The sequence below is a fragment of the Triplophysa rosa genome, linkage group LG7 (genome assembly GCF_024868665.1).
Source record: "Triplophysa rosa linkage group LG7, Trosa_1v2, whole genome shotgun sequence".
Taxonomy (NCBI): Eukaryota; Metazoa; Chordata; class Actinopteri; order Cypriniformes; family Nemacheilidae; genus Triplophysa; species Triplophysa rosa.
Genome location: NC_079896.1, coordinates 1,190,663 through 1,207,478, shown reverse-complemented (window position 1 = coordinate 1,207,478; position 16,816 = coordinate 1,190,663). Strand labels below are relative to the sequence as shown.

Below are 16,816 nucleotides of genomic sequence, written 5' to 3'. Positions count from 1 at the left end.
TCTCTCTCTCTCTCTCTCTCTCTGTCTCTCTCTCTGTCTCTCTCTGTCTCTCTCTCTCTCTGTCTCTCTCTGTCTTGCTCTAATCTTTCCTGTAAATTTAATTACAGTTACTTCTGATGTAATTAAACTAAATACTTTGTGTAATATATGTGTGTGCTTGACTCTTAATTCCATGCTTTAATGTATAATTCTCACATTTGTAGTACTTTGGTCAGTCATTAATACATTATGCAGTTATATTATTTATTTGAATGAAGTAAAAGAATCACTGAACTAATCAAGGATGATGTAGGATATAGAAAATAATTAGTAATACGTAATTAAATACTTTTTGGAGAGAGTAATTTATACAGTCAACTAGTAATGAATTACTTTTTCAGAGTAACTTGCCCAACACTGTAGTTCAGTTATCCCAAGACCAACATAGCGTACATCTGGATTTTGGTCAGTGTCAGGTAAACTTGAAGTCTTGAGATGGTCAACTGTACAGTCCCACGCTAAAACATACAAACCAGACAATTCATACTGCATACGTGTTGAAAATATTTGAAAATAAACTAGTCCCTCCCACCCCTGGTATACACTACTTACATAATACTACACACCTCATTTGTTAGCATGTCATGATCAATAATGTTTAAAATGAAGACAATGTCAGCCGTTACACGTTCACGTCTGTTAATGAAGGACAACGCTCTTTCCCGACAAACAGAATCCCAATAACACACGCACCCTTGACTGGGACGCTTGCCATGTGCGTGTTGCCAAAACGGGCTTATGTGAAATTCTACCTGATAAATGCGAAATTACATTGCAATAGAAAAAACTACGTGGAAACACGCCCAGACATTTGTATTAAACACTAGAGTTTGACTTTCTTACTATAAGATTCTTACTGAGTAACTTTCTCACTATAATATTACAGGTAGATAAGACATTTCAAGGAGTTAATGTAAAATAAAACAACCTACAGGAAAGAAACGATTTGATAATTTGAGCTGTGCTGTTGTATACCTCTCAACTCATACTGTTCATCTTATTTCATCCTAAAGAATTTTAAGTTAAACATCCTTGACTCTCCGAAATAAGTTCACATGGCCTGCAATGTTTTTTTTTAAGTCATGTTAATATTCTGGTATGATTTATGATGCTGGACACTGGTGTTGATAGTGGAGGTGTAATTATGGCTAACAACCTCTTTGGCTTTTCACTCGAAGCCTATCTGATTCTGAAACTCATGTGGAAAATGAAATTTGCCTTGGAGATTATATGATATCATTGAAGCCGTAATACACGTAATATGAGCGGTCACCTGAACATTACAGAAGCATCCGAGACACCTGCAAGCTTAAACATCCAGACTGGACGTCGGGGGTCTTAAAGTGACAGTACGCCCAAATATTAAAATTCTGTCATCATTTATTCACTCTCATGCGATTCTTCCTGCTGAGGAACACAAAAAATATATTTTGAGAAATGTCTCAGTGGTTTTGTGTTCACACGGTGGAAGTCAACGGGGTTCGGTGTTGCTTGGTTATCGGCGTACATTAAAATATCCTGTTTTGTGTTATACAGAAGAAAGAAGGTCATACAGGTTTGGAATGACATCATTGCCAAACACATCATTACCGTAAAGAATCAACACACAGAAAGTGACACTAACATGTGTTTTACTATCAGTCATTCACATCAGACCGTCCAGCGTGAAGAAGCATCCGTGGACGGCGAGAATCACATTGTTTTAAAAGTACGAGGTAAGACAAGAGAACGGTTTTCAAAGTTTTATGTACTTCCCAATAACTGATTTGGATTTGTTTTTAACTCTACAAAGTTAAAAAGTTGCAGCTTTAGAAAACTAAATAAACAATTTACATTTACATTTAGGCATTTAGCAGACGCTTATATCCAAAGCAACTTACTGCGATTGTTTTATGTTTTATAAGCAATTTAAAACATGTTCCCTAAAAAGTCTGTTTTACACAATGCTGCTTCTCGAGTAACTTTATCTCACTCTATAGATGTTTATACATAAAAAAGCCAAAAATACAAATCGAGATGTCTCAAGCAGTGCCACTATTTCTTACAATAAAAGGGACGATATGACATTTGTTGTAGATAAAACAAACATAAAATAAAGGCCATGCATCTGATAATGCCTCCGGCACAGGACACAGAGCTGGAGAAAGAATCTGAACAGCATGTTTGGATTACTGCTGTTTAGTCCCTTACAGAAGAATAAACAGGACTAGCCGTGTTTCAGTTGGGACAGAGAGAGAGAGACACATGCTTGTTATTAAGCCGGATACGTCTGGTAATGTGTGCTGTAATATCTTGCACACAGGAAGGTTGGTAATGGTGGTCTCTGAGAAAGATCTTCATGTTTTGTTTAGTGGTCTGGAGTGGACAGTTCCCTCAGAAATCCTGACATCTGTTGTCTGCAGTGGAGGGGTTAAGAGCCTGTGGCTTCGGTTAGCAATAGTGGAGGCTAATTGGTGATATGTGTCGGGGGGGGGGGGTGTTTGGGTGTCTGACCCCACACACAGACCCCAATATTCCCACACAAATACTTGAAGAAGGACAGAGAGGAGAGACGGAAATGATGATCTTATTGCACTTAATTTTTTCTTTTAAATTTTCTTGATTTTCTTATTATCTGCACATCCTTAAAACAAGATGTATGCACTTAGGAACCCAAGCGTAAGATGTTATGCCTTCATTACAGAAAAAATCGAATAAAACTTTGTGAAAGAATAGATATTTATTTATGTAATTAATAATCTAATATAATCTAATACATTATCTTGTTTTAAGGAAAAACACCACAATACGCTATTAGATTTCTTTGAAATTAAGACATCAAATAATGCATCATTTTGATTTTCAAGCAAATATAATATGTTTTAAGAATGTTTATATAATAGTTTTGAAAAAATGAACAAGAAAGCATTTACATGTGAATATCTCCTACTGCGCACGGATCAGGATGACCATGGCCACAGTCCCTTATTACTGATAAAAGTGACAGGAACTAAACTTTGATTTATTTTGTTTAAAGTGAAACACAAAAGAAGTTCAACTTAATAGTTACTGCGCATGACACTACAGCAATTTTCTCCTCGTTTACAAGAAATAAATTAACATTTGATTTTTATTATCAAATTAAAAAACATTCCACGCCTAATAGTTAAAATAATGTTGCATTTAGTGTTAAGCTTTAGAGACATAAGCGCTTTTGCTATATAACACTAGTTTTATGGATCATTTTAAGGCCGAAAGGGAGTATTTATGGTTGTTGCGGTCCTTTAAATTCTGCTCGTATGTTGACGCTCAACACACATAGAGATGCAGGAAAAGAGCGCTGGAGAAACATGACGCAGGCCGTTTAACACGTTACAGCGGTTTAGATTTTCTGTTTCTATCAGCGTCGATGCAGATGACTGCTAATCCAAACCAGACCAGACGGCCATCATTCTCAAGTGCATGTCTTGAAATGAAGGCAAGAAAGTGTTATTAAACTAACCAGGTTACTATTTGCGGTTACGTCAGTGACAACTAAAGCGGAAAGGTTCTCTGTTATATATAAATAGCCTCGGGATTTCAAAAATACAAGACTGACAGTGAGAGTTTAAACACAAGAAATACTGTTGGATGTCAGTGGAGCTTTGTTGTTTTTATCACGCTCAGCTAAAAGCATCGGCGAAATGCCAAAATGTAAGCACAAAAATGAATCTGAGCGTTCGTAAAGACGACGTTTTAAAGGAGAAAAAGAAGAATCGAGTTGGCACACTATAAAGGCCTTGTGGCTGATCATAGACGTCACAATAAAACAGCATTTTACACTCTTTTCTATGTTTGTTCATTTAAAAGTTGTTTGATACACAACCTGCACAAATTTAAAATTAAACAAATAGTGCGAAACTGGAACATAATAGACTGACAGCTTCGATGTCTTAATAATTCCCATCCACACTAATTCACTTAAATTATTATTTAGGTTGAAAAATATTCTGAAACAATAACATTAATTATAGACAAATAATGTTTATTTTCCAGTAAATGTTCATACTGCATATGCATAACTTGTGTACTAGACACAATTTTTTTGTTTTTAATTGTGTGCTGTTCCTTTTCTGAGCGACTACACTTTTTTTTACAACCTGCCAGATGTTAAGATGTTAAAACAGCCTAAAAATACTAGTACTAGTAAAATGAACAGTAAAAAAATCCCACCGATATCTAGAGACCAAAATATCACGATGTAGATATTCAAGCGTTAAATCTTTTGACTTGGACCTGTAAGCAACACCCTGGCAACCATCCACAACCCCCGAGCAACGCAACAACCCATCTCACACCATCTTCATAAACATAAAGATGTAGTTTTGATGTAATATGAAGACAAATAACGCAGTGAATATAGAAGTGGACTGCAACGGTGCAAACTGTAGAGCAAAGGTCATGGGTTTGATTCCCAGTGAACAAACAAACTAAAAACAAATCTATTCATAATGTAAAATTATATCAAAGATCTACGGGCTCTTTTTCTCATGGCGGTCCGATGTCTGGACATGAATAACTCTGTGTTCGTCTCCACGTGTTTTTAATCAAGTTTGCTTGAGCATTGTTGCCATTTTCAGAGTTGGGTCACAGCCAATGTAAGCAACCATCATCAGCGTGCATCTCCTTAAAGAGACACGGCGCTGTCGCAGCCCTTCCATGTGTACTGACCATCACGGGACCGCCCGAAGAGAGCGTTAGCGCAGGCGTGTGTATTTGTACCCACGTCTCACAACGATCAACACCTTTGAGGTACAAGAGGAAACGCCACAATTACCTACAGCCAGCCATCAAAGCAAAAACTGCTGCATATCAGCTTACATCTCTGGCGGCGGCAGTAGAAGTGGAGGACGCTCGGGCGGTTATAGGTAACTGTGGGCGCTCTCCAAAGTGACACATCTGGTTCAACAGGTTCTAAGGGAGATGCTCGCACTTGCGCGGCTGTCAGTTATGTTGCATGAGTCAGTCACTCAACACACACACACACCTACGATTTCATCTCCAACGCTATTTTCAGAGACGTAGATGTGTGTTGTGAGAACCAGCTAGAGGAGAGTTGATGGTTTTGATAAGGAGATGAGATAGCCATGTGTATACTGGTCAGGAGATATCAGCCAGCTGAATCTGGTGCTTTATACGAAGTGGGAAAACACATGCTTAGTTTACAGACAAAAAAAGCAACGATTGGATCGGCAAGCGACCACATTCATAATGAAGCGTGATGCTAACGTTGGGCTCGGCATTCTCTCACGAGCGTTGCTGTCACTTCAATCGAAACCGCATTGAGAATTCTGCAGGGGAACATTTAAATATGAAAAGCGCCATGCGGAAACTGTCGCATCGCTGTCACGCTAATTTGTGATAAGCATTGTGATGGAAAGAGGAGAACGGTCTGTTGACAACAAACAACAACAGATAAAGATTGGACCTGTAATCCAGGTACGCAGCTGTTGGCTCGGTCATTCTTCTGACTGAATGATGTCGAGGAAGGTCTCGGCTTGACCTACTTATTTGCATGCTCACGTTTAGTATAATGACAAGAACGACTTGGTGTGAGAGTTTCTGCCATTTATTTTTCGAAAAGGAATCTTTGTACACATGAATTGGCCGTGTTCAACATGCCTCAGTGGCACGGGAACGTGTGTAGTGAAGTGAACAACTCGCTGTCACAAATGGGCCGACGAAAATAGAGACTGCTGCGTTTTATTCTGTATGTCATCTACAGCTTTAAACCAATATTACACATAAAAGAATATCAAACCCGTAGCCTAACCACTATATATGATAAAAAAGCACCCCCTTTATAAAAGCTTAACACGTCTTTTTAAAAAGTTAAACCAAACACCTTAATTGTACCAATATTTACACATCCCATTAAATTACAACATAAATTAGAAAATATTTACATTAGGGGAAAGACAAAAGGAACATTTCACTTCTTGTTTGACGTGGGGGCATGAAGAAGACGAAATGCCACATGGTCAAAAAAAGGTCAAACGACACATGCACCGCGTGATATCTGATACCGTCACGTTAACACTCATCGAATTCATCCCAGACGAAAGATCGTACGTTTTTCTTGAAACAGCATTTCTCGTATAGCAAAGTTTCACTGTGGAAGTGGGTTTGTTTAGTACTCGCATTCATCCGCGCACACACGACAATCACGCGTGCCCACAACACTCGCAAACAGAACAACAATAACACTGCATCCAACGAAGTCGAGCGTAGAACAAGTTAAAATGTCTGAAAGATCATCACATCCACGATAAGTCCAACAGGAGGTGCAGCACCATGGAGGAGGACGCACATAAACCAGACTTCCTCCTCCCAGATTGGCGGTAAAACATCGTTAATATCCACAAAAACTCTTGAAATGGTGTCTTTGGGAAACTCAACAACTTCCTCTTTGCGGTTCCCCTCTGAGAAAACGACTTCCCGATGCTCATCTGAAACATCGCTCATGCTGTGGCCCTGCGGGGATCGCTCGACAAGGAACTTCGGCGCTCGCCTCTCACGAAGGCTACATTTTGAAATGTGTTTATGTCTTTGCGGAGAAGAAAGTGCTGGAAGACGTGAAAGAGGGCATTGAGTTTAAGCTTAACCTGGACGTTCGGAGAAGAAAACAAACACACAAAGTGAAACGGCAACAGAATCTACAATAGCAACGAGTCAGTTCCGGTAAAAACGTGATTCCGCGATAAAAACGGTTATTGCTTGCAAACGGTCCTGTCCCACAAGTGTCACTTTCTGTGCTTGTCCATCTTGTCTACTTTACTGGTGCCGTCGGAGGAGGCCTGCGAGTGGTCTCCGCTAGAACTCACGTACATTTTGTCCACCTGCTTGATCGCCTCGTTGAGGTAGTTCTGCAGCGAGGTCATGGCCGCGCAGATGGCCGGCGAGCCGAAGCCGTGGGTGATGAGGCTGAAGTGAGTCAGGCAGCTCTGGATCCCGGGTTCGAGGATGGGAGCCGGCCGGGAGTTTCCCAGTGGCGAGCGGTCCTGAGTCAGCAAATCCGTGAACTCCTTACAAATTTGCCTGCAAGATTAGATGACCAGTTAAAGTATTAGTGCACGCCATTGTTTCTCACAGGAAGAATTACAGCTACGTTAGGTGGGGACCGAGGACTGAATGACTTGACTCAAAATCAAAATGGGCTTGGCCACCTTACCCTAATGCTTCAAGAGTCTGGTTTTACGTGATTTGGGAAGAACAAACGGTTACTCACTTGGCCGCTAACAGCATGGTTTTGCGAGAGTTGATCTCGTTGCGTTCCACGTGTGGTCGGCCGAGGTATTCCGCGATGGCCTTTGCAGGAAACTCTGTCTCGCAGACGTACCCAAAATCTCTGGCCAGGTGCACGGCCTCACCTGCAGACAGGAGCGTATGGGAATCGGATGACTCACTCAGCATGTGACTGAGCAACCTAGATGAGTCAACGTCAACTCCGTCGCTTCGGAGCTGACTCAAAACAGTATCACATAAAGAATCTTATCCACTCCATGCTAAAGGGGGCCACTGAGACGGATTGAGATGAATAGATTGTCTCTTGCGGAGCGCGGTGGTCACGCGGCGCGTCTTTAATGAGCGTCTGTAGCTGAGGGCGTCTAATGGCCCTCATTGATAGACTCGCACATTATTCACAGTTGTCTTTTTTAAGGTCAGTCTCTCCTCTTGGCTAGCGAACATGTGATAACAAGCCCTAATTCAGCTTTGAAGGTCTGTAAATAACACGGCCTTGCAGTCATGCTGCTGCCGTGTCCGGCCCGTGTTCCCGATAGTGTGACATTAAGAGAAAGCTAAAAGCGTCCTACATCGCCTCTGGTGCTGTTTCACTCGTGATCTTTAGGCTAATGACTAATGACTCATCGTTTAACTGTGCTCATGCTAAAGGTAAAACTAAAGACATAAAATGTAAAGAATGCTTACATGTAAGCTCTCTTGTAAATCTCTTTAAGACTCTTTAAGTACACTACACAGCCAAAGTATGTGGACTCCCCCCGTCTACTCCTTCACGTTTGTCTAGTTTCACTAATTCCAGTAAAGAAAATCTTAATGCTTTGGCAAACAATGGCATTTTGGAGTATTATTGTGTGATTTCAACTTTGCAGGATGAGTTGGGGGGGGGTGGCGAACGCCCCTGACTATGCATGAAAACGTCTCTGAAATGATGGGTTATTTCAACCTATAGTTGGGTTAAACATGGACAAACCCAGCCGCTGGTTTACATTAGCCTAGAAAATGTTCATATTTGACAACCCAGCATTCGTTCATTTAAACCCAACAGTTGTGTTTGCCCATATTTCACCCAACCACTGGTTGACTCAACCCAACATTCTTTAAAGTAAAGGACAGCTAATAGTAACCGATTTGAATTTTAAATTGGATTAAAAATCAATTTAAAACATTTAGATTTTTGTTGGTCAATCTGCACAGCTGGGATAGATTCATTGTGTGGAAAAACATTGGTTTGTGATAAAAAAGTCACCGTGTTAATTTATACATAGCAAATTGGTTTCACTTTGTCAACAGAGTGATTTTAATACAGTCGTGTTGTTATTCAGACTTTTTGTTTTACGGTTAGAGTGATGTATTTACCTTCCACCAGGGCTGTTAGTAAGGTGACATTAGCAGCCTTCCTGCGACCGGCCGGCAAGTTTAGCCCAATTTTGTCCAGTTTCTCCCGCAGGGAACGGCCGCCATTCTTCGACTTTGCCCTTTAAAATAACATGAACAGCATATAAGCCAACGGTAAATTAATGAACCGCACAAATGACCTTTTGCCGAGCTTCGCCTTAAAAATCTGAACGACCAATCAACCTTGGGATTCATATTATTCATATTGGGATAATATTTTTTTAAAGACAGCAAATAAACTAGACTTTTAATGTCACACATCGCTTGTGTAAATATAATCAACCCTATATGACATTCTGTCCGGCATCAATGCCCGAGGTTGGGAGGGGGGGCGGAGCTTAGCGAAGGTGAAACACATGGATTTTATTTCTTGCGTTTGTGTATTGAATAAACAGGCACATGAAACAGAATGATATCAGCACTCTGTGTTTGAAATGACGCTAAACAAACACACAGACAGAATCCCTGCTTGTCGTTTCGGCCATCGTCACACGCATGACTAGAGTTATGGCCTGACATCAACCTTTACTTGTGGGGTAAGAACTGTTAGCAGATTCCCCCCTCAACGCTTGTGTTAAATGACCTACTTAACCAATATCTGTGTTTGAGTCAGACACATGGAGAATTAAAAATATTCCCAGAAAAAGAGGCACTGAGATGACATCACCCCCACCCCCCAAACACTACACATGAGGGGCATAGGGTCAAGTGATGAAATTAAAATCACTACACACAGACGGCTTCACGGAATCAGACGAAAACCTGCTGCGTTTACATCATCACACACACAATATTTAACTTATTACACACCATATTTAAAGAGACTTCATCTTTCCCAAAGATCACAAGTGAAGAGTATGAAGAACACATGTCCAAGTCACATTTCACCCTAAATACATAATAATTAAATAATGAATAAACTGTCTGGAAGTTCGCATTATGCTCAAATTATATTCAATAATCTTACAAAAACAAGGCCAGAAAGGTAACAGATAAATAGGAAATTAGGTGCAATATTTCAGAACAATATTTAGTATTTTATTTTGTATAATAAGCCTTTCCCATAATATATATTTTAGTTCAATTTTAACCTCATTATTCTCATGATTCACATTACACTTTTTTGCTATAAGACATTAAAGGCGGGGTAACCGATTTCCGAATTACGCTTTAGACAACTGAGTCGGGCCGAGTACCAAAACAACCTTGTAGCCAATCAGCAGTAAGGTGCACAGGACGGACATTAGTCGAGCCGGGCGCTGACGAAAGTGACAGATGGAGGTAGGGGTGTGTCTGTTTTGGTGATTTGAACATCAACAACGGCTAAGAGAGATCGGACACCCCACCTTTAACTGAAGTCTCCTCACTTTTAGTTAGTTGTACTTTTTAATGTAAATGCAGTAAAAGAAATTCAACCGTGATGTACGAATACTTTACAATTTGGAAAATGTATTTTTTTTTAAATAGTCATGAAAATAATGCTAAATATCTCTAAATATCTTAATGTGTCTATAAACAGTAAAATATTTCCTTCTTTATTTTTATGTATGAAATACGAAGCAGACATGTTCTTAACAGGTTTCATGAGATTCATCTTTTTTTGTTCCAGTCTTTTCTACCGCATGCACACTATTCTAAACATCCAAGTATGCGCTTAAGTGTTGCGTGATGCTCACCTGCGTAACACTCCTCCCAGCAGGGAGGCGTTGAGACACTCGGGCGGAGACAAGCGTCTCTGAACCTCTGCCACGGTCACTTTGTATTTGGAGGTGGAGCTGAGAAGAGAGAGACGACCGGGTACAGAACAGAAGACCTCGGTGGGATTGGACACCATTCCCAACAGCTGCTCCTTCTGAAAGGGAATTCCAAACGCGTTTCCCTTCGGCATGGACACTACAACAGAAACCAAACAGAGACACATTTGTGTCACTTTTCTCGGCATCCATAGCCTGAGAGTGAATGCTATACTGAGAGTCTCTTCAAATTGAAGGCTGACATGGCATGAATGGAAAAAATAAATGACGGGATGGACGCGAGTCAAGCATGTGACACAGACTGTGATGTAAAGCAGAACATGCGTGCATGCTATAATCACGTCTCCTGAAATATTGACATAGACATTAATTCAGGAAGGCGCTCGGGGTGACTCCAAAGAAAATCTAAATTACTGCCTGACTAAAACACATGCTGGAATCCCTCGGTCCATTCCTGAGCAAAACAAGCGCAGCAAATTATACTGTGAAGACCACCGAACGCCCTCGAAAATATACAGTATCTTCTGAAATACACCCGTTACTATTTTACATTCAGTCGATCTGTTGAAGATCCTGCTTGCGTGCAAATCCCACGGCCATGACTCATGTTTGAGTGCTATTTTAACCTTCTGTTATGTGCAGGAATGCTATAATACGCATTACCCTTCAAAAGAAAAAAAAAATATATATATATATAGAAAAGAAATATTTTTCATCTGAAAGAAATGATTTCATGTTTCGTTTTGGTCGCGTGAGAAGCTCGACCATAAACAAAACTACACAAGTGCACATGTGAGCACAGGTCTGATCGCTTTGAAATGTTGTCTTGATGCTCAGAGTCCAACGTAGGCCGAAGCAGTCGAGAAGGTTTGATGTAAAATCCAGAACCAACAGACTCCCAAACCGTCTCTTCATTTTCAAGACGTTTCATGTCACAGCATATGACTGAAGCAGCCATGCATGTTTAAAAGCGGCCACACCCTGACTACAGTTCATTCTTGTTTCTCCACGTCTCTGTGTGTCCAACTCCAAACTGACAGCGTTCAAAAGAGCAGAGCTCTCTGAGCAAACACGCCGTGTGAAAGATTGCCCAACATCCACAACTCCAGCTACAACATCTGCCATTTTAAAGACAATTCCTGCCTTTGGCTTGCCATTCATGCTGAAAGCGCCACAGAATGCGCAGCGGATCAGAGCCAGATTAGTGAAACCGACCACATGACCTGAAGGATTAGTGATATATGTATGAACCGGTACCACCTCAAACCCACCCATCACGTCTACCCTGAAAAGCTCGGGGTCTGACTGACTTTTTCCATATCAACTTCTTTCGACACTGAAGGTGTGTGACCGTGCTCAACATGCATCTGCGCCTGTAACAATCATGTTGCACTGTGCGTTTGGCAGAAAAATAGTTTAAAAATGGAGTCTCCCGGCATGCCCACCGCATGTGTGACTAATACAAATAAGCAAGTGTGTATGTAAGCATATATGCATATGAGACCCCATTCACTACATCATAGAAAAACGGAATAATAAAAGGCCTGCCACAGCTTCAATGATGTAACATTCAAAACTATTTGAAGAAGAGGTTGGTTTTGAAATTGCTATTATTACATTCACACATACAGAGTTTGGGCGTCCCAGACCCGAAATCATTGAATAAAACATGAGGGTGACGTCATCCATACGTGCGCGCAGAATATTAATGATCAATATTTGAATTGAACACTGTTGAATTAGCTATTCATTTGTTACGAATCCATGTGAGCCAGGCATGACTTAAATAGAAGATTTGTTTAAAAACTGGTGGGTTGTTTAAAGCACGCTTTGGTCAAATATGAACATTTTCTGCGTCACTTTAAACCAACAGTTGGGTTTGTAAATGTTTTACCCAAACCGTCATTTTGCAACATGCCTGAATTGTGTGAACGTCCGATCACAGTTAAAACATAAATATAAACATGCAGTGCTACTAACCTTTTTTGATGACTGTATGATCAGGAACGATGAGGCCGTGATCACCTTCGTGCTGTAAGGTAACAGATGCAATATTATCCACTGCGCTGCAGATCAATAATGATTCAATAAGCACTCATATTACGCGCGCGCGCTCACCTGCACCTCGTCTAACCCGTGGCCAAGCTCGTGCAACCCAATGTTGTCGGCCATGGACTCGATGCCGTGCGGGGAGAGAAGCTCTGGTCTCCTGAAGGCATCCCGGCGCATCCCGGACGAGCCCTCGAGGCCCAGAATGGGACTGGCGAGCCCGCTGCGACCGTGCGCTCCGATGACCTCCTGACCCTGCCGTCCGGGCCATGACTGTTGCTGGTGTGACGCTGTGGACTGGTGTATGGAGTTGATATTAAACGGGTCACCCAGGTGAGAGTAGGGGTCGCCGGATTGGGTGTAGGACAGGGGCTGGTAAGGCGGAGGAAAGTACGGAGGTTGGAAGTCCGAGCTGGCGGTGTGCGACAGGGACGGCGGCGGACTGTAGAGGTGCTGGCTCACCGCGGGAATGTGAGGTAACCGGGAGTTCCCATTGCTGCTAACATCATGTCTTTCCTGCTAAAATAGACACGAATACAAGTCTAAATCAATTCTTTGCAAATGAGCACTAATGCCTTTATTTTATTTGGATGCGCAATGGATAAACGTGTTTGCCAAATGCATAAATGCTAATGCAAAAACGCGTTTGTAATGCAATTGAGCTAGCAACGAAAAATACATGGACAGAACTTTTACTGATGAGCCTTGAATAATTGCCATGGATATACAGATCATTTGTCAACGGCAATTCACTAATTCCTGAAACCAGAATTACGGAAACAACAAGGATTTTGCATGCAAATAGAAATGCAATTTGAAAGACAACGTGAACGTCTTTGCATTTATACAGGTCATATACGGCCCAAATACACCGCAATAAATAATGTTTATTTTATCTGACAAAGCAGCTATTTTAAATGAAACCCCAGTATTTCATATGGAGTTCAGCTCGTGTGTGCATTAATGTCGGGGTGCTATTGTCTGACAAAGTACTTATTCATCAGACGCACAAAAAAAATGAATGACAATGTGTGGCGACGGCCCAGTTCTACACAGTTTAACACAGGCCACGTGAGTCGAACTCAGATTAATATGTATGTGAAACAATCCCTCAAGAAGCAGTTATTAAATATAAGAACGCGTAAAAATGCATACATTTCTTGAGAATAATTTTGCACAGATTTAACCGATTACAAACTAAAAAAAAATTATTGAACGCCTTTAAACATTTCCTATTTTATTTATTATGATTAGTTTGTAATAGTTAACTTTTTTATTATTAACTATTGAAATAAATTGATTAGAAACTAGTTTCACATTTTTTATTTGAACGAAATGCGAAACCGTTTAGCTCTGCTAAGCATAAAACGCTTTGAAAACGAAAAAAATTTTTTTTTCTAAAAAAACGTTCAAGCAAAACATTTCAAACAAGTAAATCGTATTAAATAAACACAACGCATTGTTTCTTGAATTCAGTTTCTTGCAAAACCATCCCACGCGCTTCAAGTTAACTCCACAACTCTCATGCCTGCTCTTTCCAAACAGAAATCGCGTTTGTCAGTTTTTAATATTAATGCGTGCTGATTAAAATAACAAAAGACTACACATTTGTGTTCAAATTCTCCAATCAAGCAAGCAAAACTCTATCAAACAGATTTATGGATACGATTTTTGCGCTCTTTCCTTCTCTTACCTCGCAGTCATCCTCATACTTGACGTTATCTGCTAATTTCCACAACATCGTGCCGTTCACACGCGTGGGTCGTGAATGTGTGGAGCTGTTGGGATATTTGCCTGTGGTCTAGATTTTAATCCAGAAACGCGCGCTGAACAGAAGTGAAGCATCAACTCTGTTGTGAAGCAGCAGGACTGACGAACTGAACTCACGCGCAGACGGACACGAGCGTTGCTCTGTCTGTACTCGACAATACTCACTCAAAAGTCTCACTACTATATTTGCATGAACCGGCGGTGGGCGTGGTCCTATTGCGATGTCTAAAATTCCTGATGCTGATTGGTCACTGCGTCAGGACGCCGGACCAATCACAGAGCTGTCCGTCTGTTCTGAGGACAAACTAGTCTCGGTCGAAAAGTTGCACTGTGTTTTGACAGACTAAAAACAAGACTTAAAAAAGTCTTTGTAAAATGATGCACATGTTAGTACAATATTAGTATTATTTTTAGTATTTCAATCAAAGAACGCAAAATTATTTTAAAAGAATAGTTATTATATAGTTTTTTATAGTGTAATTAATGTTTTAATTTAGTAATAATGATAGAAAGACAGAAATGTAGATAGGCAGACAGACAGACATGCATATAAAATAAAAACAAACGGAATTCACTAAATATTCACATCCTGCTAAATGTATAATTAAATGCACTGTGCGTCGCTTTAGAGAAAGGCTTCTGCCAAATAGGCCTACATTAACGCAAATGTAAACATATTAGCAAAATCATATTCAATAAAACATTAAATCAGTACCAACAATTTATAACGAAGGGTCATAATACCAAAATAAAGGGAAATAATTAAAGAAAGAAAGAAAAAGAAAGAACGAAGTAATAAGAAAGATAATTGGCTTTAATCCTATCGGTTAGACTCACCTGCCAGTTAATTCCATTAATGCCAGTGAATTAAATGTAATCCTGCATCTGTTTTTCAAGCTCGACTCGTGAAAGGGAAGGCAGGCGCTTTTCTTAACGGTTTGCAGGTACCGGGAGATTAAACGCCAGTGTTCCGCTTCAAGCGCACAGAAACGGGTGGGATTCTTCACTAATCTTAATCTTAACGACTGTTTGTGGCGATGCTGCTCTCAGATGTTTTCCTTTGTTGCAAATAATGCAACCCTGAGGGACATTTTGGGTGGAGAAAAATCTAATTACGTAACCTGGCGAAAACATCCACATAATAAGATTGTTTGTCTGATCAAATTATTATCTCTGCAGAAAATACAGGGATGTTGATAGATACGGCTCTTTATTGTTTGTTAATATGTTGTTGTTGTTTTGTGATGCAAGGCTAAATTAATTTAAGTCTCTTGTCATTAGCTGTTATAAATATAGCCTAACGCAAAACGAAATTAGCAAATGCGCAAAGTCAAAAAGTATACTAATTGAATGTTCATGTGTCTTTAAAATTACAAATCAATATCTCAAATAATGAAAACTAATTCTAGTTTTCTAGTTATTCTAGAAAAAAATATATAAAATGGTCAGTTTTTAATTTTTTGTACGCAAGAGCAACTTAAAAGCACTGGACGAATGCAGTTTAATTAAATACACATTACCGTGTATAATTTTTAATTTAATAACACAAAAACTACCATTTATCACTATTGTCGGTAGCTTTTTAATACATTCGTTCATTAAACTTAAATATTGTAAACGTGGTTTTGAGATTAATTTCTTGTGTTTTTAATAGTTTGTAACACCACTTTGGATAAAAGCGTCTGTGAAATAAATTAACTAGTGCAAATTATAAATTGTGTATTGCAATGCACATTGTAAAATGCCTAATAGAATTCCTGTGCAATAATTATATATTAATAATGATATATATTCTGTGCTTTTGTTTCATGGAGTGTTTACCAATAATAACTTGGAGAAAGCAGTAGGCTGAAGTTTTCCACATCCAACGGTAAAGAAAATCTGCGATTAGGCTGTTATAATTATTCTTCTTATTATTATATTATTCTCATTATCTATTTGTTTTCTTTGGTCTACACTTTCTGACGAAAAAAAACAATTGGCTTGGCGCGTTTTATTTAGACCTACACAGCGAGTTACGACTGATGGTTTAATGATAACAGTGATTAAGAAATAAAATAAAATCATGAGTATAAAACAACAGTGATAAACCAGATCGATTTAACCCTTAGAAAAGTTTTCCACTCTTGGTATAGATGTGTAGAAGACAGTAATTGCGAGTAGCCTATGAGAGTGTGATACGGTAGGTGTTTGTGTCGAGATTTTGTGTGTAACAGCTACCTTGTTGCTCAAAATAATTGCTGTGCATTGCCCCAAAAAGAGTTGAATTAAAGTAAACACCTACCCGCCAATCTATCCTCTCCAGCAGCGACATCTGCTTTAGCTGTTGACTCCCCACAGTGAAGCTGCGAATGCTCACATCACAAGCGCTTTGTAAAGCTGAACACACCTGGACGCAGAGGATGGCGGCGCGCATGCGCGGACTGGTGTCACACCTGAGGGGGATGCAGCAATCCAGCGGCATTCCGATCGATGAAGATGATCAGTCTTCACATTAGCGCACTGTTACACAATGTCACTTCAATTAAAGAGAAGCCCAACATATCATT

The 16,816-nt window shown here is 39.9% G+C and overlaps 1 protein-coding gene across 5 annotated transcripts in view; it reads right to left on the bottom strand.

The window, feature by feature from the left end:
- tfap2c (transcription factor AP-2 gamma (activating enhancer binding protein 2 gamma)) overlaps nucleotides 1-16,746 on the bottom strand; it is a 20,648-nt gene extending 3,902 nt beyond the window's left edge. The window contains exons 1-7 of one of the 5 annotated variants that reach the window (XM_057337217.1): nucleotides 16,552-16,746; nucleotides 12,567-13,016; nucleotides 12,429-12,480; nucleotides 10,371-10,587; nucleotides 8,656-8,774; nucleotides 7,286-7,427; nucleotides 6,886-7,095 (exon numbers count right to left, since the gene is read on the bottom strand). In XM_057337217.1, the coding sequence (XP_057193200.1) occupies nucleotides 6,886-7,095; nucleotides 7,286-7,427; nucleotides 8,656-8,774; nucleotides 10,371-10,587; nucleotides 12,429-12,480; nucleotides 12,567-13,016; nucleotides 16,552-16,731 (1,370 nt within the window). In that variant the 5' untranslated portion in view covers nucleotides 16,732-16,746. Of the gene's footprint in view, nucleotides 1-5,610; nucleotides 7,096-7,285; nucleotides 7,428-8,655; nucleotides 8,775-10,370; nucleotides 10,588-12,428; nucleotides 12,481-12,566; nucleotides 13,017-14,190; nucleotides 14,425-16,551 lie in introns of those variants that run through there. The other 4 variants (XM_057337215.1, XM_057337216.1, XM_057337218.1 and 1 more) reach the window with 4 other exon arrangements.
- Nucleotides 16,747-16,816: the final 70 nt, after the last annotated feature.